This window comes from Neovison vison, chromosome 4 (genome assembly GCF_020171115.1).
Source record: "Neovison vison isolate M4711 chromosome 4, ASM_NN_V1, whole genome shotgun sequence".
Lineage (NCBI taxonomy): Eukaryota > Metazoa > Chordata > Mammalia > Carnivora > Mustelidae > Neogale > Neogale vison.
This window is the reverse complement of record NC_058094.1, coordinates 215,441,695-215,466,785: the sequence shown is the minus strand read 5'-3', so window position 1 is coordinate 215,466,785 and position 25,091 is coordinate 215,441,695. Positions and strand designations below refer to the sequence as shown.

At 40.7% G+C, this 25,091-nt stretch overlaps 1 protein-coding gene across 6 annotated transcripts in view; it reads left to right on the top strand.

The window, feature by feature from the left end:
* The window catches only part of DGKI (diacylglycerol kinase iota), a 438,228-nt gene that overhangs the window by 350,271 nt on the left and 62,866 nt on the right, over positions 1-25,091 (top strand). For all 6 annotated transcript variants that reach the window (XM_044246656.1, XM_044246655.1, XM_044246660.1 and 3 more), the window contains 4 exons: positions 8,507-8,576; positions 10,311-10,351; positions 11,275-11,402; positions 13,819-13,941. In XM_044246656.1, coding sequence (XP_044102591.1) covers positions 8,507-8,576; positions 10,311-10,351; positions 11,275-11,402; positions 13,819-13,941 — 362 coding nt within the window. The remainder of the gene's footprint in view (positions 1-8,506; positions 8,577-10,310; positions 10,352-11,274; positions 11,403-13,818; positions 13,942-25,091) is intronic.

Here is a 25,091-nt window from a genome sequence, read left to right as displayed (position 1 = left end):
TTACAACCATGCAACACAGCCAAGTTATCTGAAACTTATTTAATCAGAATTTATATGAATCTTGTTTCAGTTTCTCCACTCTGAATTGTGGCTCACTATTCTCATTGACGGCTGCATTCCTGTGGGATTCTCAAGCAGATGGACGAAGGGAGGGGAAAGTGTGCCAGCAGTATGACTGGAGAATTTGAGAGAGGAGAAATTCTGATTTACCCAAAGGTTGTGAATTCTGATAAGAAGTATGGAAGATTAGTTGGATGGTTAAGGAAAGCTGAGACTAAGAAAAATCCTGGAATGCCAGAGTCCAAAGAAGGTTTTCATAACCATTAAGATTATTCTGGCTTTTGCTTTCTTCATGTTTTTGCGTGAGTCAAAAGACAACTTCTGGGGGCACCTGAGTGGCTCAGTGGGTTGGGCCGCTGCCTTCGGCTCAGATCATGATCTCGGGGTCCTGGGATCAAGTCCCGCATCGGGCTCTCTGCTCAGCGGGCAGCCTGCTCCCTCCTCTCTCTCTCTCTCTCTCTCTCTCTGCCTGCCTCTCTGCCTACTTGTGGTCTCTATCAAATAAATAAATAAAATATCTTTAAAAAAAAAAAAGACAACATCTGTCCGACTTGACCTACACAAATTCCATCCATTCTTCAAAACCCCCCACTAATTCTAATTCCTCAAGAATCTATAAAACAGATTATATAAGATCATAACCTCTGAAGTAAAGGAGACTTCATTTGGATTGTGACTCTACCACTAAATGGCTGGATACTCGTGTGAATTTACTTAAATTCCCAAAGCCTCTGCTCTTCATTTATGGCTCACTTTTAGGTTCTAAAGAAGAGGTTCAAGAAGAATAGTGGGGATAGATTGTAGGAGAGCAGATGGGGCTAGATTATACGGCTTTCTTAGTGACAGAATGGATGTGCCATAAGAATATGGCTTCAAATCAACCTCCCACATAAGATATTAGACTAATATTCGTAAATGAACTCTGTGGTAGTGGCCTGGTGACCCCAAAACCAGGAGGAAAGGTTCTGTGAATTTTGATCATAATCTCTTCCATACATAGGCTTCAAGGGGATATTTTTCCCAACATAGAATATTAAGTAGAGGCAATAACGTAAAAAGACTGGTGGTCTAAATTTTATTAAATACAGAACCACCAGGGAATACAGAAATAGAGTTATGTTTGTGGAAAATTCTCAGAAGTAAAAAAGGAGCATGCTATAAAAGGAAGGAAGGAAAGGAAGGAAGGTTTACCAGTCACCCACTGTTATTCTCCAAGTAGTTGACAGCTTGTCGAGATGATTGTCACATATCTTTTAGTTCCAGACAATGGAGATGAGTCTGGGTGGGAGCCTTAGGTGGAAGACTTCAAGTTGCAGGAAGGGGTAAAGGAGAGCGAGAGTCAACAACCTACCGCAGTGTTGACATGATGGCCACTGGCTTTTGTTGGAAGTAGATTGTTTGATTCAGGATTGCACCTACCGACAGGTCTTAGCTCTCCATCAGTGTCGGGACTGCCTGAAAACCGCTGGCCCAGACCAAAGATTTCAGATTTGAAAGGAAAGAACCTTCTTAAATGTGAGCTGACCCTTCCGTGTGCTTTCCCAGCTATTAATATGTTCTGCTGTTTTCATTACCAGGCTCCGGTTCTGTGGGCAGCCGACTCAAGATCCTTCTCCTGAAATCATGGCTTTTGACAATAGCTAGGAAATAAAATCATAATTAAAATAGCCATCTCTTGAAAAAAAAAAAAAAAAAAGATGTTGAACTCTGGTAAATCAGATGCATAGCAACTCCAAAAACTGGGGGGAGAAGATAACTGGAAGGCACCCGGTGATTCTTAGTGCGGTAGACACCCTCTGAAGACACGGCCCGTGCTTTGTTCTCCTTTGTGACTCTCACCTCACATGCCTTGCACTTCATTAGCTCCCATCAATACTAGTTGAAAAGACTGAATATAATTGTGTCAAAGGAATAAGAGTAATGTGAGAGTAATGTGACACCTGACCATTGAAATTTAAAAAAAAAAAAGATAGCGATTAAGAAAAAAGAGAACAAAGATAAAAAGAAAAGATAACAATTTTGGTGAAACTAAGTGAATGTCGAGCACAGTTACTATTGAATGGGGAATATTATTGAATGGGGAGAGAAAAGTCAAGTGCAGTGTTCTGAAAAATACTACTTTCAGTGACAGAAGGCACTTGGCCTTGAAAAAATACCCTGTATTTGAGGCAACTCTAGCATCTGATAAGGTAAAAAAGAGGTGTTGGAGGCAAGCACGAAACCAGCAATGGCCTGAGCTCAGCCTTCGTTTGAATTACTTCTTTTTTGTGTCTGCCCATACAAGTCTGTCCCCATTGTTTTGTGTTTTCGAGCACAAAGATGTTTATGGATAAAATAGTTTTGTGCTGCTGTAGCATCATGAAGTCTGAAGTGTGACCTGTGTTCCATGAACCCCCAAGGCACTTAAAGGTCAGAATTGTTTTAGGTAAAAAAATAAAAATAAAAGAAGTCCCAGCTGCCCCAGCCTTACTAGTGTAACATAATGATATCAGCACATCTACGTGTGCCGCCCCATGGGTTAAACATTCCACATGTCCTTCCATTTATTTCACAAAAGAACCTTTTATAGTAGATACCATGGTCACCATTTTATAAACGAGGCATCCAAGGCACGGAATAGATAAGAAATTTGCCCCAAATCTCAGTTAGTAGGTAGTGAAGCCCCAGGACCGTCCTGGGCACAAACTGGTGCTCTCGGCCACCAGAATTCTGCTGTCTCTAGACTCTACTTGAACTGGACCGTATACCATCCCTTGCGCTACTATTCCTTCTCCTCCATAGAGCTGCCTTTCCTAAACACCTCCAGGACGGAGACACTCTTGTCACCTCATTTCTTGGTCTGATGTCATCCTACAACAATAGGAGTTTTCCAACCCACCACTACGCCACTTAACTTTTAGATGTTAAGAATTTATAGTGTGATTCTCTACTGCTGTCTTTTGGGTTTCATACTAAAGGGTTAAAAAGTCCTTGTAGTATATGGACCAGATTCAGCATAAAGGATGATCTTAGCTGTGGGTATCTTCTTCCCAACTTCTACTTAAAAAATGATCAAACATCACAACCATTAATGGGACAGCAATGACATGATGATTCACAAGATCAGCTTTTTAAAAAATGGGCCTGCTGGGGAATACAATTTCTATGAAATCAGAATGTAATATAATCACAAAACAAGCAGTCTTGTAATGATTGAAACCACAGGTCTAAAAAACTATACCTCAAGTGTCACATCTAGTCTGCGGCCTGTTTATCTTTTGCACAGCCTGTGCACTAAGAATGGTTTTCAGATGCTCAAATGCTTGAGAAAATACAAAAGAATATTTTACAATTCATATAAATTATATGAAATTAAATTTCAGTGTCCACAAATAAACTTGTATTGGAACACACACGCAAAATCAGTTTTCCAAAGCAGACTGTCTCATTAAAAGTAGTTTTTGGCTCAGTTTTTCAACTCAATCAAAATACAACAACCTCAGCCATGACCAGATTTTCCTTCCTTCGCCTGCTCTTTACCTCCTGTTCTCCCTGGGATCTTTTAGACGTTGTCCTAGCACCCAGCTGTGCTGATTAGCTGGATTTTTTTCTGTCTTATTTTATGGGTTGTTGGTATATTTTGTGGGTATGTTTTACATTTTGTCCATCTGCTGCATGGAAACGTCATTTTAACACTGATTTTAGGTAATCTTCAACTTCTAGGTCCTAATGCAAGTGAGATCCTTTCATCTGCGTATATATGCGTGGGCCAGATTGGATCCAAGGGGAGAATTTTGCTGAGACTTGACTGCTTTTTTGTATCTTTTTAATATGTAAATTTTTCTGGAGAAAAATGACATGTTTATTGACTTGCCCAGTCTATGTATGCCTTTACATCTATTTCAGTCTTCTTCAAAAATTCTACAACACCCACTAGTGGGATGCCTTAGGTAACACTAAACATTCTAACGCACATGACTTCCACAGGGCATTCTATTTTTTTTTTTAATTAACACATAATGTATTTTCTATTTCAGGGGTGCAGGTCTGTGTGTCATCAGTCTTACACACTACACAGCACTCACCATGGCACATAGCTTCCCCAGTGTCCATCACCCAGCCACCCCATTCCTCCTACCCCCCTCCCCTCCAGCAGCCCTCAATTTCTTTCCTGAGATTAAGAGTCTCTTATGGTTTGTCTCCCTCTCTGTTTCATCTTGTCTCATCTTTCCCTCCCTTCCCCTATAACCCTCTGTCTTATTTCTCAGATTTCCTATCAGTGAGATCATATGATACTTTGTCTTTCTCTGACTTATTTCACTCAGCATAATTCCCTCTAGTTCCATCCATGTTATTGCACATGGCAAGATTTCATTTTTGATGGCTGCATAATATTCGATGGTGTGTGTGTGTGTGTGTGTGTGTGTGTGTGTATCTGTATATACCACATCTTCTTTATCCATCCATCTGTTGATGGACCTCTAGGTTCTTTCCATAGTTTGGCTATTGTGGACATTGTTGCTATAACCGTTATTAGAGTGCATGTGCCACTTTGGATCACTACATCTGTATCTTTGGGGTAAATACCCAGTAGTGTGATTCCTAGGTCATAGGGTAGCTCTATTTTCAACTTTCTGAGGAACCTCCACAGCTTTTCAGAGTGGCTTCACCAGCTTACATTCCCACCAACACTGTAGGAGGGTTCCCCTTTCTCCGCATTCTCGCCTCGCCAACATCTGTCATTTCCTGACTTGTTAATTTTAACCATTCTGACTGGTGTGATGTGGTATCTCATTGAGGTATTGAAAATTTTGAAATATGTAGTTTAATTGCATTGCATTATAAATCCTTCCCAGGTTGGGGTAGGTAATAACTGCATTTTTACTTTGGAATTCAAATGCTTTTCTAAGATATATTTATTTATTTATTTATTTGAGAGAGAGAGAGAGTGCACACAAGGGGCAGAGGGGGAAGAAGAAACAGACTCCCTGCTAAGTGGAAAGCCCAACACAGGGCTTGATCCCAGGACCCCAAGATCATGATCTAAGCCAAAGACAGACGTCTAACCAACTTAGCCACCCAGGTGCTCCTCAAATGCCTTTTAACACAGGATTTTATTATATTAATAATTCTCTTTTTAAGAAATGACAATTTTTTATGAACAAGGCTGAAGGAACGCCATAAAAGGAGGGAGAGGGTGTAAACCTAGCTCAGGGGAGCTACACTGGAGAAGTTAGGACCTTCCTTGCACACCTGGAACTATCTCTTAAGACTCCGGGTTGATCTGCAGGTGACCAAGAAAGTGTTCGATTATTTTTTAATGACATTTTTTCTCATGAGCTTCTTGGGATTCCAGATCACTTCGATAAGCTGTGGAAAGCAGTGACATACACACCTGCAAGTAGACACACTGAATTTAGCATAAAATTTCAGGGAGCTAAGGCTCATCGAACTTACTTGAGGATCCACTTAAACCTATTTGAAGTGTTTCAAAGGTCTCTATTCTTCGGCGGCCACAATGCGTTTTCACAGAGTGAACTGGTAACATTCTCTTTAAATAAAACCTCTTTAAGGAAGTTGAGTTATAGCAAACGCCCGTGAATTAAGGTGTAGAGAAAACAAATGAATAGAAAATACACAAGATAAACAGGCACATGCATAAAACTCTTGTGACACACAGACACTCATGCATCAAAATGTATACAGTTAGGCCACTATTATTTTGTCTGCCTGTGGTAAGCTAGTTACGTGGCTGAGGGAGTGTATCAATCTGTTTTATTTATTTTTTTAAATCTGCATTTTATTAAATGAGATGAAATAATATCCAATATTCTCTAATTTGAATACTCCAGAAATAACATTATTCATCTTTCTGTTTTTAAAATGATAAATTAAGCATTTCTGTGGGCTTTCAGAGTCTATTTTTACCTGGGAAAATTTGATTTTTTGTGTGGGGCTCTCTGTAGCACATTTGACATCAAATTTCAGAAACTGCCTTTGGTGTCTATGCCATCTTTATTTCTAGAGAAGGCAGCCACATTTCTGTTTACTATTTTTATTTGGTAGCTTTCATAGTTGGCACGAAATATTTCAAATTGCATCTAAATTTCTTGACTTACTACATTTGACACGAAACTGACATGTTGATGACTTTACATGTTTTATAAAAAATACAGTGAGAACCTTAAGTTTCCTAAAAACAATTTATCACATGTCAAAATGTACTTCTCGAAATGTTAAATGTGATTTTGATACAAATAGGTACTGAGCACATGTCATGATTATATATAGTGCAACCTGCAGAGTGGCAAAGCTGGTTTAGGAAAGAGAGAAACATCTGTGTCCACAGCTACATATACATCCATAGAGGTATATGTTTATCTGTCTATCCATGGCTCTATCAATTATATGCGTGTAAATATAAAATTTTGGTGCCAGACCTGAGACCAGGTTTTTCTCTCTCAATTATTTAATTTGCAGAATCCATTCATTTTAAAAATTCCATGTAGTCAAGGTTTCTGATAATAAAATGGATCCCTTTTGTTAAGTCCATGCTTTTAAACCTCTGGCATACATCACCTTCACCTGAAAGATTACTGAGTTCCATCCCGGGGTTTCTATAAACTTGGGTGGCACCTGGGAATTTGTATTTCTAACAAGTTCCCCGCTGATGCTGCGGTCCCACAGTTCACACCTTGAGCACCACTAATCTAAGCATAGGTTTGCCGGAGGAGCAAGTGAGGCTTCGGGGAGTGTGGACAAAACCCCAAAGAAGTCCATGCAACTGCTGATTAGTTCTCTTATTGTTTGTCCCATGTTATTCCTGTTTCCTTCCCCCATCCGCCTCTCATACACACCCAGCTGCACTCCAGGGATGTTCCCTGTATTAGAACATCTCAAATCCCTAATATGGGTCAAACTGCCACTGCCTTCCCCACAGAGACCTAGCATCCCTCCTCATTTGTCCTATTTCTGTCAATGATTTCCATGTCATTATAAGCCAGGGCTAGAATGCTCCAAGTCTTGTGTTGTAAACAAGAATGTGCATTTTGTTTATTTATTTTTTTAATTATCATAGAAAGAGTTTCTCTTAGGGGAGATTTTTAGCTTTTGAAAGTTTGGAATTATAAACAGATAATCCCTTCTGCTTTCAATCTGCCAGTTCCTAGTCTGTTCTTCTGTGATGTGGCCTTAATTCCACTAAGTAATTAAAGGTACAGAGACTTCTGGAAAGGTTGGGAACTGGGAGTAGTATTCAATCAGGAAGGATGCTAGTCCTTCCAAAGGGCAGCTTTTGAAGAATGAAGCATCAGAAGCCAGCCTTCTAGAGGCTGGGCCAAAATGGCTAAGGGGTGGCTGGAGGAAGGAGATACTAAAGGCTTGCTTCGAAAGTTTGTCAGGGCAAGGAAGGAAAAATTAACTTTCAGAAGATGTTACAGGATCAACTGAGTGGAATTCATTTTAGAGGGAGGGAGCCATTGAAAGCAGAAACATTAATGAATTTCTGGGTAGGGGAGAAGATTTCAGTAAGAATGCAGAAATAAAGATACAAAAACATAGATATAAAAAGATTTAAAAGCAAGAAGGAAAGGAAGGAAGGAAGGAAAAAGAAAAAAGAAAATAAAAGAGGGTAATCTGGAGACTAGATGAAGTGGTCAGCTTTGAACAGGAAAGGCTGTTTTTTTTTTATCTAAGGCTGAAGGAGAGAAGATGGAGGCTGGCCGATGGCCTTGAGATCACACATGAGAGGGAGGGACGATGGGGCATCTTCGAAGCTAGAGAATGCTAAGGCAGATGAGTGTGTCGCTGGCTAAGTCCATGTTGGCCAGACGGTTTTGTCGTCAGCCAGCCTGGCCGAACATTCTTCCTTGTCCACTGCTCTGGAGTCAGGTTCAGTGGATAAGGCTGGGTGATGGTGGCCTCAACATATGATGCTGATACTTTGCTTTTATGGAGACAAATTGCTTATATAACAGATGATACACTAGTTGAGGGGACTTGACCATGTAGATGGATGGCCTCTTGTGTTTCTTAGACGCCACGAGTCCATGTCAGCCAGTAGATGAGCCTCAACTCCTCCCCATTTTGTGTAGTGCCTTCCTTATACCTACGTGGGGAGCCAAAGTGTAAATGACAGCCAGCCGCCCCTAGTTCCTCAGCTTCGCAAAAGCAAAGAAATTCCCAAACCAGGTAAATGTCCCCACTTATATCATTTATGCATACTTAATAGAAGAGTTGAAAACTTCCTGGAAATTCTACATGGGAGTTGTTTCAGAAGTTTCTATGTGAAGTAATTTGAAGCACAGCCTCTCTTTCTAGTAGAAATATGTTTTGGCCTCTCACCGGTGCTCCGTTTAGGAAGGGATGCTTGCTCGCAGAAGTAGTCGATACAGTACACTGAGGTTAAATCCACCCCCCCCCCGGTCATTCAAATGGAGTCAGGAGGATGTAATGTGTCTCTTTCCAGGATCACGAGACCTCCTTCCCCAGGGCACTCTCAGCTCAGAGACTCTCTCCACGGTGGTGCTTTCTAGACGGTGAGTGTTTCTCTATTTCGTGGAGCGGTGGAGATTGCAGAAACAGCAGGGCAAGGCACTGATAGAATGGAGTGGACCCTGGTTTTCCAAGGGATTATGTAGAAACTCCTCATGTAGCTCTGTGTGATGGTGATTTCAGTTATTTTCTGGTTGGTTCATGGGTTCATTTTCCACTGCGAGCACCTCCCACTCCCTAGGTGCTGCCTAATCCAGTTTTTCTACCATATTGCAAAACATCTCCTTATCTACTGCCCGGTGTATTGACTACCTGGTATGTGGACATGTGGTTTTCAGTGTAACCATTTCTTTGGTTGATCTGGGATGCATCTGAGAGGACATAAATGTGGGCAAGAGGGTGACAGGATGTGTGAGTGTGGGAACTGTACTGTGAAGATGAGCAATTGTATTTATGTCAGCTCTAACCCACGTGAATCATGACCTAGATTTTCATTAATAGCTCCTTGCCTACCTCTGAAGATAATTTACACTACTTTCCTCCAGCTCCTTTATTCCCCCATGATGAGAAACACAATCATGTGTTTTTTTTTTCCTGAATTCCCAGGGAAACAACTTATATTTGAAAAAGTTTTAGAAATTTATATGAATTGTTCTATATATAGTCTGTTCTATATACATTCTTAGATAAAATTACAAGTGTGATATTATTATATTCTATAGATATAAAAACCTTCAAAAGGTGATCACATTTATGGTTAAAAAGAATCAAAGTAGAATAGGTCCTTCTGAGACAGACTTGATTCCCCTGTTGCTTTTAGTGAGGCGGGACTGTGATTGTCTTGTTTCTCAGCTCATTTCCTTTGGAGAGAAGCTACTCATTAAATATTTATGATTTTTGAATGATTGTTTGCATTTTGAGTTACTCCCTTTAGGACTATGTACTTTGTAGAAAATCTATTTATAATATTTGGAGTCTGTTAGGTAGATTTAAGTGAGGAGGAACATAATTCTTTCGAGTATTAAGAATAATCAAACAGTGTCTACAAACCCAAAGTTTGCAATTTTCTTCCCCAAACCACAGATGCAGCCCAGTCTCTTTTAGGAATGCTTAAATAATTATTTTTACAGTTTTGGCTTTCTTTAGACATGGCTTAGGGATTCAGTCTTGAAGTGAAATGAATCTTTCAATACCAGATGTGGTCCTTGGCTCTGTATCTTCAAGCTTTTTTTTTTTTTTTGCAAAATGAGAATAGCTTCCTTGGGAAGTCTTGCTACCTACGGGTTACCCCCACCAACTTTATTTACTTAATAAATACATATTGAGTCCAGGCTCTGTTTAAGGTCCTATGCTAATGTCTGGAAACATAAAAGAGTAAAAGAAACACAGACCTTTAAACTGTCTCCTGGTTATTTATGAAGATAGTGTCTACAAGAAGTACAGACAAAATGTGAATATGCAAAGGTAGGAGCAATGAATTCTGTCTGGAATAGGGAAGGATGGGATGGAAGAATGTTTCTCAGAGGAGGAAGTGTTTAAGTTGGTCCTTAAGAGACGGGTGAGATTTGGTTCAGGAGACGTAATAGGGAAGGACTTTCTAAGCTTGGTCATTGCTGCAGGGGACATGCAAGTTCTGGGTTTTTCTAAATTTAGAAACTGGCCAGTAGGCCAGCAGGACTGAATGTAAAGATTTTGAGTGACATAATAGGAGAGAAAGCTGCAAATTGGGCGCCAGATCACAGGACTCTGAATGCCATATACTTTTTTTTTTTTTCTAGCAACTTCTGCTGATCGCTTTTACCGAATAGACAGATCTCAGGTAAGCCTTCTTGAGCCTATTTGTAAAAGTGAAAAATTGCCAAATCAATAGACTTTATTCGTAGTTAAATCTTGTACATTTTTCTAGTGTAAACCCTAAAACATGTACCAGTTCCAGAATGGTACTCATAGCCTAAATTATGAGGTTTTTTTATTTGTCTTCACATATCTTGTGATTTGTGGACTCAAGATTTGACCTTGGAATTGAGGCCCAGAAAATAACTAGGCCTATAGATGTTATCACCAGCCTGCACTCTAAATTTTCTTGCTCACTGCCACTTTTACTACTTCCTAGCTCCGTTTTATGGCTTTTTAGGTTTATTTTGGTTAGCAAGTTTGACAGCCCAGGTGCATATTTATGCTACTTACAACTCATCACTTCCCGGAGTTCCATAATGAGAAAGAAAAAAAAAAAATGCTTCTGCCCAATGATAAAAAGTGTTCCTGCTATCCAAATTCTCCTGCAAAAACAGAGAAAGGAGAAGAAATAATAATACAGTATGGAAGCCAGTGATAAAACCAGTTGTTAATCATGGCACTTAGCTCTGGCCGGATCCCGGGGGTCCAAGTCCAGCTTAATCACACAAGTCATGCTGGATCAAGCCGCGGGTGGGGTGTTCCTTCTTTGACAGTATTTGGGAAGAAGAGGCAAGCCCATCTCTGGTTATATCTGATGAGATCCCAGTCAAGCAGGAATCCCAAACCAAGAGGGATTCACCTCTTCCCCTCACCAGCCTTTCGCTGCCAGGTCGCTTCAGGGGAAGGATGGCCACTGGCTGGGCCCCTGAAAACACACCGTGGTTGTTTGATATGTCATAGACTTTCATTACCCCTGGGGACCAAGGATGCTTTGTTTTGTTCCTGATCAGATGATAGACTTGAGAATCCTATCAGTCCTCTGACAGACTTCTTTTTCTTCCTTAGGAACATTTGCACTTTGTGATGGAGATTTCCCAAGACGAGATTTTTATTCTGGACCCAGATATGGTGTTGTCACAGCAGGCGGGGACACCTCCAGGAATGCCCGACCTGGTCGTGGAGCAGGCCTCGGGGTGAGCGAGCCCTTCTTTGGTGACGCGGTAGGGAGGCTGACCACAGGTCGACATCCGTGTCCGATGGGGCTTTTCCCTTGACATTTCCAGGGACATCGAGCTATCTTAAAATACAGGTTTTCTTGCTATGTTTCATTAGCGTGTAGGATACCTGGTTTTGTCTTTTGAATGGCTGTAGAGAATTACTCTTTCCCACCAAGATTTGTACCATGTCTGAGCCTTCTTTCTCCGCCACAGCCACACTTCTCACCAAACTATAAAGTACTAGTGTTTGCATTTGTGCATATGTAGCTACAATGCTTGTGTTATCCAAAGGAAAATGGGCACAGGTGGTTTTTGACTCTTCCTTTTTTCCTTCCCCACTTCCTCCTCCTTTTTTGCTATGTCCAGGCAGCCTGAGACATAGATGGTATTATGATAACTATGACATATCAAGCACTTATTATGAGTCACATATGGTTCCAAATGCCTTTTTTATATTCCTACCACCCCTTCATAGTGACCGAATCATCAGAAGTGCTCTGTGCTTATTTCCTGCTCTGTAGAATGGAAATGAAGCCGACACAGAGAATTGTTTGAAAATAAAATAAATTGATACATGTGAGGTATTAGGATTGTTCTTGGCACTTGGTAGACGCTCACTCAGTCTACCAAGCGATCGTCGTCATCACTTTCCTGTCGCAGTGCCCCTGCACCTCTGGTACCAGTATTACCCTAAATCCACACATACCAGCACTGAGGCTCCGAGGGGTCTTCAGCTCTGCCCGTCTTGCACAGAAAATGAACGGCAGAATTGACATCTGGTCCCTCCCAGGTGTTATGCTAAAGCCCATGCATTTCATCACTACATTGAACCACCAGAATATTATTAGGCTCTCTAGGTTATTTCAGCAATTCCAAAATATTTATTTAGAGAACTTTTTAGGCACCAGCTACTAGTCTAAGCTCTCGGGAAACAACAGGGCAGAAATTTAAAAAAATTAAAATTTCTGCCCTTGTAAAGTTTGATGAACTTTGATGTCTTACTGGTATATGAAGGTCAAATAGAATAAGGATTTCCCTGGAAAGTGCACACACACACACATTCAAATAGCATTTGCGAATTGTATAAACAGACACACACACACGTATATATTTGTCTCTATGTATATGTAGACATGTTCATTTGAGGTAGCCTTATGCCTGTTTACTCCTCGGCACTAATTTATTTGGCCATTGCTGCCATCTCTGAATATTTCTCATTCTGCCAGCTGATTTCAGTGATACGTATCAAGTCACGAGAAGACAGAAGTGGCAGGATGAGGCAGGTATACGGCTGCGTTGAGGAGGCCAGAGCTAGTAATCTCAGATACATATCCCTGGGTGTCCCAGAAGGTGGTGGAAAAGCCCATCTTCACGGTCCATGTCTGCAAATCCAGCCTCTCCACTGTGGGGAAAGCACGTGACATGCTGGGTCCTCCCGTAGGAGCAGCAGGCATTAGAGTCTCGCTGTCCCCTTGCGCAGCCTGAACTTGGCTGCTGTCTTTGATCTGGTAAAGAGGAAACCCACTCTGCCACTCTCTTTGCCCTCTCTCTGTATCAGTTAAAGGCCAAAAGAAATGGCTTTGTCCTGGGTTAATCCTCTGTTAGCCCTAGCTCCAAAAATGAAGTAGCCCAAAGTAGCTTGGAACTTCAGTCAGTCTTATTTCTGATCAGTTGCCCCTCCTGGAAATGAACAAGGACAGGAAAGCAGTAAAAAAGGATGGGCTTTGTTATTTCCTCATTTCCATTTCCATATCAGGTTCCATTAATTCTTATTTACATCACATTTGCAATTACTTAATCTTTCTTTAAAGATTTTATTTACTTATTTGAGAGAGCATGCACATACAGAGAGTGATGCCAAGATTCCCTGATGAGCCGGGAGCCCAATGCCAGGCTTAATTCCAGAACCCTGAGATCATGACCTGAGCCCAAGGCAGATGCTTAAGGGACTGAGCCCCCCCAGGCGCCCCTAAAATTACTTCATCTTGAAAGGCAGTTTTCTTATCTGTAGAGGGCAGAAGCACACAAACAGTTCATGATACTTGCCTGGGTGGCTCAGTGGGTTAAGCCGCTGCCTTCGGCTCAGGTCATGATCTCAGGGTCCTGGGATCGAGTCCCGCATCGGGCTCTCTGCTCAGTAGGGAGCCTGCTTCCCTCTCTCTCTGCCTGCCTCTCCATCTACTTGTGATTTCTCTCTGTCAAATAAATAAATAAAATCTTTAAAAAAAAAAAGAAGAGAGAGAGAAAATTAAAGAATAAGTGGGAATACGTAACTAGGAAATACCCAGTAAAGATTAGTTGCCCATCTCACAAGAGTCATCTTGAGATAGAGCAGAGGAAGTCCCGTGCTGGCTTTGAACGTCTAAATGCCCGGTGCCCTGCTTTCTCCCAGAATGTCCGACTGGTGGAACCCCGCGCTACGGAAGCGCATGCTGAGCGACAGCGGGCTGGGAACCGGAACTCCGGAGTATGACGACTCAGATTTGAGAGATTTCAGCCACTCCCGCGTGTTACAGTAAGAGTGCTCTCTGTCCCTTCCCTGTGCACCCCCGGCCCCTGCCATCCCCAGGAGAGGACTGCCCGGTACCTCACAGGGGGGCGGGGGGGGTCTGTATTCATTGGTGCTCCCGCTGTCTCCTGTGCTTCCCCATCTTATTCCCTTGGCTCACTTTTCCCAGCCCCGAGCTCCTCATGGAGCCTCACTTTGCATTTTGGTATCTAGAAATACTTTGAACCTCACCAGTGTTTGCTTTATTGGAATCCGGGTTTTCCTAGCTGTCCCTGTGTTTGCCACATGGCAAAGACACACATGAGAGAGATCATGAAGACTTTGGAAGGGACGGGGCTTTTTCATTTGTGGAAACATTTCTGCTTGCTGTTCCAATTCTGTTTCACGGGTCTCCAGGCCTGTAGTACAGTCAGGTGGTTTTGTTGGCCGAAGTGGAGCCACTTCTGTGACCCAGGGTCTCTGGGTAAATGATGCAACGTTTGTTTCTAGGTGGGAATAGGGTGGGTGTGTTTTCTTCTGAGGTCTGACCATAGCCAGAAAGGAGGGTGAAGGTTGGGAGTTTTTGTGACTGTATTAAAACATTTATGTCTGGGGACTCTTTTCTCCCTGTGATATTTCCCTGCAAGAGCATATTCTAGGTGAGGTCAGTGGTCATGGATACACTCTTTCGGCCCATCTCAGAGGCTGTGCAGATTTGTTGCAATTCATGATATAGGCTCGTTTCCAATCCTGTCCAAGGTCCTAATTGAATAGGGATGATGGCCTTGTTACTGTATAGTCTTACAATTTTTATAAAATAAAAGATTAAGAGTCTTAGAAATCTAGGGTTAACCAAAGAGTCCTTGTTTCTAAAGGAAAGACCACAGCAATTTTGGAATGATGAAGGGGGAGAAGTAAGAGATCTGGAGTTAAATATTTCATTGGTCGGAAGGTTCATTGGTAGGAAGGTTTGCCAGGGGCAAAAGGAGACTTCGTTTAATTGCTTCTCTGTACTATCTCTTATTTTTTTGTGCGAAGAGTAGAAAGGAAAAAGTTAATTACTGTCGATTTTCCTTTTTAATCAAACCAAGTTAGATCTTGATCACATTTTGATTGCTTACAACTCAGGGTATTTTTCCATTTCTTTTTTTATATAGAACTGATGCTTGTGAACCACGATGAGTCAGCCACCCCACTGATGGCTAAAAATGTGACCATCTAGCTGCGGGCAGATTTATTTGATAATTAGAGTTTAGACACAGACATAGAAATTATGCCTAGACAAACCAGATGAGTATTGTAGTTGTTCTTACACACAAGCTATTTCCAAAGAGAGTGATCTCACTCTGGTTTCCTGTTCCCTGGTTTTCTACGTGGAGTATATTAAAGTGAATATCATGATATACGAAGTGACTGTTCCCAAGGTAGTAAATATTCTTCCCAAATCACAAATAAACATTCTACTTTCTGTAATAGCCAGGTTCTTAAAACTCTCTGTAAAAATCAACTCTTATTTTTCTTTCAGGTTCTATTATCCTTTCAGAGATTTCTCTTAATTTTTTATTGATCTTTACTTGCAGCCATCAGTTGTCTTGCTCATTGATAGCACCTTAGCTCTTACGGGCACTAGAGCGAATAACATTTTAAATTTTATTCCTGCCAAGTAACACTCAAACGCTCATCCCTCGCCTTTGAGTCTGTCTAGCTGAATCCATGCACATCGTGGAACAGAGACAAGTCATTCCCCCAGGGTCTGCCTGAGTCCCTGACTCACAGAATACAGGAGCATAATAAAACAGTTGTTTTAAATCACTGAAAATAAGTAAGTACTGTATCCTACCACACTTTGCCCATTAATTCTTTAATTTTTTAATTATTATTGCTATACCCATTGATTCCTTCGAAAGAACATCTCTTTATTTCCTTCAGAGATCACCTCTGATGCAAAGAGGTATAATTGCAGTTATGGAATAATTCAATCATATAACACACAGATATTACATACCATGTTAGTAATAGTTCGTATGGATAGAATGTCTCCTACTTGCTTTGTGCCAGAGCTGAATCGTCTCTAATTCTTCTAATGACTTTTAAATCTTGCCATTGCCATTGCTTAACTGCGGCTTTCTCTGTTTAACTTTTAAACTTACTGAGCTTAAAATATTCATCTTGGATGACGCAAGACAGCAAGAGTGGGAACTGTGGTTTGAGTCAGGTTGCCTTGACCTTTGACTTCATGCTTTTTCTGACCTTATGCACGATCTTCCTGAAGGGCTGGTGCAAAGGCAGCATGCCCACAGCCCTGTGGCCCAAGGAAGGTTTACATTGGCTTCTATTTCTTTTAGCATTTGTAAAGTATCAGAAGAATCTTTAAAAAGAGATTGAAATTTTTAAAAAGATAAACATTTATTTTAAAAATTATTAAGTATATATTAAATTTGCCCCAGTCAAAATAAGTACAAAAATTATTTGGAAGGTCATTTGTTTTGTTTCTTAAATTACACATATGAGCAAGGGGGTGGGGGAAGAGGCAAGTAGTATAGAGTTCCCTGAAAAAGTTAAAAAGTAGAGATATCCTATGACCCAGCCATTGCCCTACTCAGTATTTATCCAAAGGATACAAACATAGTGAATCAAAGGAACACATGAACCCCAGGATGTACAGCAGCAATGTCCACAATGACCAAAATATGGAAAGAGCCCAGATGTCTATTGACAGGTGAATGGATAAAGAAGATGTGGTGTATATATACATATACAATGGAATAGTACTCAACCATCAAAAAGAAGGAAATCCTTCCCTTTGCAACGATGTGGATGGAACTAGAGGATATTGTGCTAAGCAGAATGAGTCAGAGGAAGACAAACACCGAATGATTTCACTCATATGTGGAATTTAAGAAACAAAACAGATGCACATAGGGGAAGGGAAGGAAAAATAAAAGGAAAACAGAGAGGGAGATAAACCATAAGAGACTCTTAACTATAGGGAACAAACTGAGGGTCGCTGGAGGGGAGGTGGGAGGGGGATGGGGTAACTGGGTGATGGGCATTAAGGAGGGCACGTGATGGAATGAGCACTGGGTGTTACTTGCTACCAGTGAATCACTGAATTCTACTTCTGAAACTAAAAATACCCTATATGTTAGTTAACTTGAACTTAAGTCTAAAAAACTTTTTAAAAGAGGCAAACACCAAGAAACAGACTTCCTAACTATAGAGAACAAACCAATGGCTACCAGAAGGGAGGTGGGTGGAAGGGTGGGTGAGACAGGTGTTGGGGATGAAGGAGGGCACTTGTGATGAACACCTGGTCTTTATGGACGTGTTGCATCCCTGTGTCGTACATCTGAAGTTAATTTTACCTGTATGGTAAATAAGTGGACTCTAAAATTTAATGAAGGGCACTCATGTGCCAAACACCCTGATATATTATGTTGTTTTATGTTATTATTCTCATTAGGTCTTTCTTTCCGTCCATAAACAACATACAGTAACATACAAATACATATTGTTTTATGGACTTTTTGTTTGTATTCTCGATTTTTCATTACCTGTATTGAATAATGTATACACTTTTCAGACTTGCCATTTCATTCAATGGTCTTTTTTTAAAAAATGTATTCATATTGATATATGTAGTTTTGTTTTTTGGGTTTTTTTAAAGATTTTATTTATTTATTTGACAGACAGAGATCACAAGTAGACAGAAAGGCAGGCAGAGATAGAGGAGAAAGCAGGCTCCCCACTGAGCAGAGAGCCCGATGCGGGGCTTGATCCCAGGACCCTGAGATGAAGGCAGAGGCTTTAACTCACTGAGCCACCCAGGTACCCCGATATATGTAGTTTTTAATAAACTCTAATTGGTATAGAATATTGCATCACTAATACTCCATAACTTATTCTCCATTTTGATAGCAATTTCTGATATTTTATGATTTAAAAAATCCAGAGCATCCCTACTGCGTGGGTCCTGTGCTTCAGGGTGTATGTGAAGTTTCAACTTTGCTTAATATTCCCAGCAGGAATATGAAAAATAAGTGTGGAAAAAAAGGCCTGAAGAATTATGGTAACATTTTAGGTACAACCGGCATCTGCTGCTTTTAGCTTTAAAGCCCCAGTCAGCTTGGAGATAGGGAAAGTCCAAGTTTAACATCATGTTCACAATATTAAATAACCCACTATATAAAAAGATCAAAAGGGAAATTTTAAATTCTTGAACCGAAAATAACTATCAGAGTCTGTAGAAAACCACTAAAGTCTTACTCACAGGATGATTTATGACTCTAAATTCACTTATCAAAGGAAAAAGGATTCATACAAATAAAGCATTCAGTTTGATAAACCGGAAAAGGAATTTCAGAGTAGGAAACAAAGAAACAAGAGGGAAGAGGAATAACAAAGACAGAAATCATGGACAAGGTGAATAAAACAAAGAAATGATTAACTGAGAATGTTAAAATATTGATTCGTTAATAAATAGGCAGGTAAGAGACAAAATCCTGCAAAGACTGACTTTAAAAATAGTAGATACAGGAAACAGAAAGGAATGTAACTGCTGTGCTTTACTGTCTCCGTCTTCCTCCACGGGCCCTGGCCTGCGCCTGCTCAAGGTGACCCTTTTACCTCCAAACTCCAAATAACCCGGCCCCCCGTGGGGGTCTCCTCAGAGTTGTCTTCTTTTAACTTTCATTTATAAGATCTATCACCCTCCCTCCTGCTTCAGGGAGAGTGAAGTGGAATGAACAAATAGAATTAGATTTCTGTTATTACTGGAACTGGTTACCTTTTGTAACTCCATTTAGAAACACTATAATTTTATGAAGAAGGTATAGATAGTCCAATTATACACAGGTCCTCTAGGAAAGAGCATCATTCCAAAGAAGGATGTACAACACGTGTAGGGTCTTCAAAACCTGTGAACACAATAAAAAACAATCTTGAAGAACCACTTTTGAGATAAATTGATGAGAAGTAGTTGACTTATATTGCTACTGCTAGAGCCATAATGAATTTGTCCTTAGGTGCAAAAATGTTTTCAATGTTTAAGAAAGTTCTACTTAAAATAATATGATTCTGGAAACACATTTGCTCTCATCATTAATTCTATCACCAAAATTAGTGACAAGGCTGTATTTCATTCTGGCAAAAGTTTTGTAAGGGAGGAATTAACTGAAATTTTAGCAAACAGAATCTCAGTCCTAAGGCAGACTTTTCTCAACTTCAAGATCTAGGAGATTAAAAATAAAAAGTACTGACTAAAAACTCTAGTATGTTCTTAACAAGTTGTTTTTTGAGAAGGACAGACTTAAACTGAGTCAGATGGGTTAAGGGAAAACAAGTAAAGGGACTGAGAGGTATTTAGTTTCTGAAAAAGAATAATCTTTTTTAGTTCTTTTTGTTTTGTTTTGTTTTGTTTTATGTGAAACCCCCAAAACTGACCAAAAGAGATGCACTTTTTCTTAGTGTCTCCAACCTTAATCTGAAAGAACTAAGATAAAGGTCACACAGGTTAAAAACAGAATACCTTGCCACGGTACTGAGACAAGGGGGAAGAGTGTGGAGAACCACCTAAAGGCAAACATTCCTTCCAGACATCTGTGTCTAGACAAGTTTCTGTTAGCTGATCAGCTAAGCAGGGCTAATGGAGTTGTATGATAATGAACGTATATGATCTGTAGTCTCTAAGAGATTATTTTATCAAAAATATAATGTATCAAGAACTATAATGTATCTGGTCTGATCATTTTCATTGGGATTCAAAGAAACAGGTTGAGTCATTCAGTTTGTCTTTCATGTATTGAGCAAATAAATATCGAGCACCTTCTAGGTAGGAACTGTGAATCTTGTATATATATATGTAAACACTCCCACACACCTAGGCACTAAAGATGTGAAGCTCAACAAGAAATTACTATTGCCTTTGAAGAGCTTACATTCAAAGGGGAACTAGTCCACAAATCAATTTTTAGAGTTCTCGCTGCTAAGAGCTGTAATGGTTAGATGCAGAAAGTGTTCTGGAAACAAGAGGAATAGAATTTGCTGCTTCCTCCAGATTTCACTTTTTTGTTTTTATATGAAAAGAATGAGTATTTAAAGATATAATGAAAATGTTAGCCTCAAAGGAAAGAGGCTTTTTAAGGACTCCAAGCTTATTTTCTTCCACCTTTGTACATGAGCAGATAAGTGTCTGCTTGTCATCATTACATAACCAGAAAGGCTCCCCGAATAATTGAATGTACTCAGTACTCAGTTTAGCATCACTCTATACGAAACGTGCTTAAGGAAGTTTGTACAAGTAGCAAGTTATTTAGGGATATCCGAAATACCTAATAGTACTTTAAAAATTGACTTTTTTAGATAGTCTAAAATTGTGAGCCACCATATCAAGAAGATAATCCTGAAACTGCCCCCTTCCACAAACTCAGTCACTCTCGGAGTGAAGAGGAGTAAGAAGTTCAGATTCCCCTCTGGTCCTCCAACTATTACCCTTACCCAGTTTCTTCGGGAACATTCAGTGATGGCCTGACTCTAATAAAAGGGATAATTGTGCTTATTGTCACAGCTCCAAGTTCTCATCGGGAGGACAGACCATTGGGCAGTGATTGGGAATATTCTTTAAATATCACAATCTGATAAGAGGAAGAAAATTAATCTGCTTGGTGGGATGCGGGTTTTGCTGGGATCTGTCTTAGTGTGAAATCAGTGCTGTCAGGTCAGAGACACAGTCCCTTGCATCTGTTCCACTAAGATAGTTGCTTCCCATCCTCCTTACCTTTGACGGGTCTAAATCTTATTCTCCTTGCCTAATCACTGAAGCTAGAAGAGCCCCAGTTTATCTGACAAACATCTTCCTTTCTTCTTTTCTCCCTGCCTGACCTCCCTCCCATTGTTACCCGCCCTATTTAGCCAAGCACACAATACTCTGTTCCTTTGGGGGTGCAAAATACTTAATAAGAAATTTTGCCCCATTCTTTCTATAATTGCTCTTCAAACAGTGATGCATAGGGGGCCCCTAAACTTTCCAGTCAGATACAGAGTTCCATTTCCAAGTTCACTCCGGGGCAGCACCAGAACAGAATTCTTGAGATAGCAGATCTCAGTTTGACCCACTTGGAAGAAAAATCTTGTCTGGTAAATAAGCTCTAATATTAAACATTCATTTGATTTAAAATGATGCCCAGGGATTCTGTCTTCCCATCTTTATGAGTTCAAGTTTGGTCAGTGATTACAACATGAGGAAATATTGCCGAAAGGGCTCTCTTTCTTCATCTGTAATGGATGTGATAGCCTTATCTGCTCACGCTGGAGGGACAGGGTGGCTGAGGGAAAGTTGGTAAGATCCTTCTTTAAAGCATCTGTGCTCCTTGGATGGACAAACTGTGACCCTCACTCTAGATCTGCAGTACTTTGCACCATAGCTGGTATACCAGGTGTCTAGGGAAGCAGGCTTCTTGGATGAATGGATGAACGTGGGATGTTAGAGAGAAGTTACTCTGTCAATTGAAAATAGAGATGTCTATTTATAATACTGCAGCAAACTCAGTTCTAATCACACACACACGAATGTAACAAAATGATCCATTAAATGTTAGACGTTTTTATTAGGCTCTGGAATCCATTTATATATTTCAAATTTTAGTATAAGTCTGTTTGACCCAAGGAGGAGTTTACATTAAAATAATAAAAATGCCTTGAATTCCCTCCCTCAGAGAGAGGTTGCTGTTTTACAAGTGGGAAAGTAGAAGGCAACGATAGCAAGTATAGAGAATTGTAGGCATGGATGATAAGCACAAAGGTGAGATGGGGACAGGGGGTGGAGGGGAAGAAGCCCATCCAGAACCCTGAGCTTTGAGATGCCAGCATGTTCCACATGTCAGATCTCTGGATTAGATCAAAAAGTTGAATACTTGAGGAGGTTTGGGATGTTCTTTGGATGGAGGAGAAGAACGTTGGCAAGGGGAAAACTGTAAACCATCAATAGTTTATGGATGAAAAAGAACTCCAGGATTTCCTGAGGATTTCCAAGCCAAAGAGACAAGACAGAGCAGGAGCATGAGGAAATACAGAGGCAAGATGTGCAGAAGGAAAACACTTTTCCTGAGTTCCCTTCATAAGCCCTTAACAAGGATGGAACAGCAGAAGGGCCTCTCAGGAAATTCTCAAAGTCTTCAACAAGACAAAGGAGATTTCTTTCTCCTTCCAACAATATATTCTTCCTTAGGGCATTAAGGAAAGCTAGTCCAAAGTGACAGTCTTTTGTGACAAAAGATGCCATTTTTTTTTAATATGCATTCTTTTATTTATTTATTTAATTTCTTTTCAGTGTAACAGAATTCATTGTTTATGCACCACACCCAGTGCTCCATGCAATACGTGCCCTCCATAATATCCACCACCAGGCTCCCCTAACCTCCTGCCTCCCCAACCCCTTCATAACCCTCAGATTGTTTATCAGAGTCCATAGTCTCTCATGGTTCATCTCCCCCTCCAATTTCCCTCAACTCCCTTCTCCTCTCCACTTATTCCGTGTTCTCCGTGTTATTTCTTATGCTCCACAAATAAGTGAAACCATATGATAATTGACTCTCTCTGCTTGACTTATTTCATTCAGCATAATCTCTTCCAGTCCCGTCCATGTTGATACAAAAGTTGGGTATTCGTCCTTTCTGATGGAGGCATAATACTCCATAGTATATATGGACCACATCTTCCTTATCCATTTGTCCGTTGAAGGGCATCTTGGTTCTTTCCAAAGTTTGGTGACCTTGGCCATTGCTGCTATGAACATTGGGGTACAGATGGCCCTTCTTTTCACTATATCTGTATCTTTGGGATAAATACTCAGTAGTGCAATTGCAGGGTCATAGAGAAGCTCTATTTTTAATTTCTTAAGGAATCTCCACACTGTTTTCCAAATTGGCTGCACCAACTTGCATTCCCACCAACAGTATAAAAGAGTTCCCCTTTCTTCACATCCTCTCCAACACACGTTGTTTCCTGTCTTGCTAATTTTGGCCATTCTAACTGGTGTAAGGTGGTATCTCAATGTGGTTTTAATTTGAATCTCCCTGATGGCTAGTGATGATGAACATATTTTCATGTGTCTGATAGCCATTTGTATGTCTTCATTGGAGAAGTGTCTGTTCATGTCTTCTGCCCACATTTTGACAGGATTATCTGTTTTGTGTGTGTTTTGAGTTTGAGAAGTTCTTTGTAGATCCTGGATATCAACCTTTTGTCTGTACTGTCATTTGCAAATATCTTCTCCCATTCCGTGGGTTGCCTCTTTGTTTTGTTGACTGTGTCCTTTGCTGTGCAGAAGCTTTTGATCTTGATGAAGTCCCAAAAGTTCATTTTTACTTTTGTTTCCTTTGCCTTTGGAGACATATCTTGAAAGAAGTTGCTGTGGCTGATACGAAGAGGTTACTGCCTATGTTCTCCTCTATGATTCTGATGGATTCCTTTCTCACATTGAGGTCTTTTATCCATTTCGAGTTTATCTTTGTGTATGGTGTAAGAGAATCGTCGAGTTTCATTCTTCTACATATAGCTGTCCAGTTTACCCAGTACCATTTATTGAAGAGACTGACTTAGACGCCATTCTTTTTTTTTTTTTAAGATTTTATTTATTTATTTGACAGATAGAGATCACAAGTAGGCAGAGAGGCAGGCAGAGAGAGAGGAGGAAGCAGGTTCCCCGCTGAGCAGAGAGCCCGATGCAAGGCTCGATCCCAGAATCCTGAGATCATGACCTGAGCCGAAGGCAGAGGCTTAACCCACTGAGCCACCCAGGTGCCCCTTTAGATGCCATTCTTAAATTAGGAAGATAACTCTGTCTCCCTCTGTGCTCTGAAGGGAGAGCAGGTATTTTTAAGCCAATAGAGGAATGGGAATTTTTCTTTGCTTTGGGGCTGTGCCAGAGATAGAGACCTGGGTGCAAGTGGGCATCTCCTCTTACTCCTCTGTCTTGTGTCCCCTGGGAGTAGCTGTGTGCTCATGGCTGGCTCACTACATGGTCCATTCTTGCACAGTTGGTCCTCTCCTTTCTGAACAAGTCCCTGGATATTCTCTAAGGGCTTGACTTTGAAATCGCATAAGTTTGGTAGAGGAGGGATTTAGGGCATCTTGAATGGGTTCCAACCTTTAAAACAAACAAACACACACACACAAAAAAAAAACACATAAACAAACAAATAAACAAAAAGACCCAAAACATTATTTTTTCAATTAATGTATTTATTTTAGAGTGTGCCCCTGTGTGTGACTGGGGGAAGGGCAGAGAGAGAGAGAGAATTTCAAGCAGACTCTGAACCGAGCACAGAGTCTCCACTCAGCGCTCCATCTCACGACCCTGAGATCAAGACCTGAGCTAAAATCAAGAAGTCAGATGCTTAACCGACTCAACCCCTAAATGTTTGTTTTTCTAATTTTAACTATCAGAGTAGAGAGAAGAGGCTGTAGTTTTTCCAGAATATGATTCTGGTGCACCTACCCGTAATATGAAATGTTGATGCTTGTCAGTCCTCTGTCCTGTCCTCTGGCTACCCTCATCCTCTCTCATTCCTCTGAAAGTCCCTGAGGAATCAGCTTGGTACCTCTTGCCCTCCTCCTTCCCCCCACAGAGAGGGGCGGAGCAATCAGGCAACGCAGGGCAAGAGGCCTGGGAGAGTGGGGCAGGCCTAACCCAGCCCTTCCCCTCCTCATCCCAGTTGTTCTGCTTCTTCCCAGTACAGGGAAGTACACCAAGTATAAGAACATCAACAACATTGCTTTATAGTTTCTCCTGTTCTCTCTTTGATGTTAGTCTCACTCCATAAACCCCTTAGAGTCTCCTTAAAAGTGGGATAAAATGTTGTAAGTCCTGTATCTCTGACAACTCCTGAAGTGGAATTAAGTTTATAGCCCTACTTGATATTCACACATGGAATTAATTATTCTCAAAGATAGAGTCTGTGGAGCCCACTTTCACTTCCTATTCTCAATATTGCAGTGATGTATTTGTATTCCTTTTTCATTTTCTCATAGAGTTCCTTTACTATTTTGGGTTGTTTGTAATATATGACTTAGAAATTGTCCTGTCCTCGGACACAGAAGCGTGGGAAGGAGACAGACAGCTTTCAGATTCTGTTTCCCATGCCACTGTCTTGAACTTGGATTCCCTTTTCTGAGAAGTA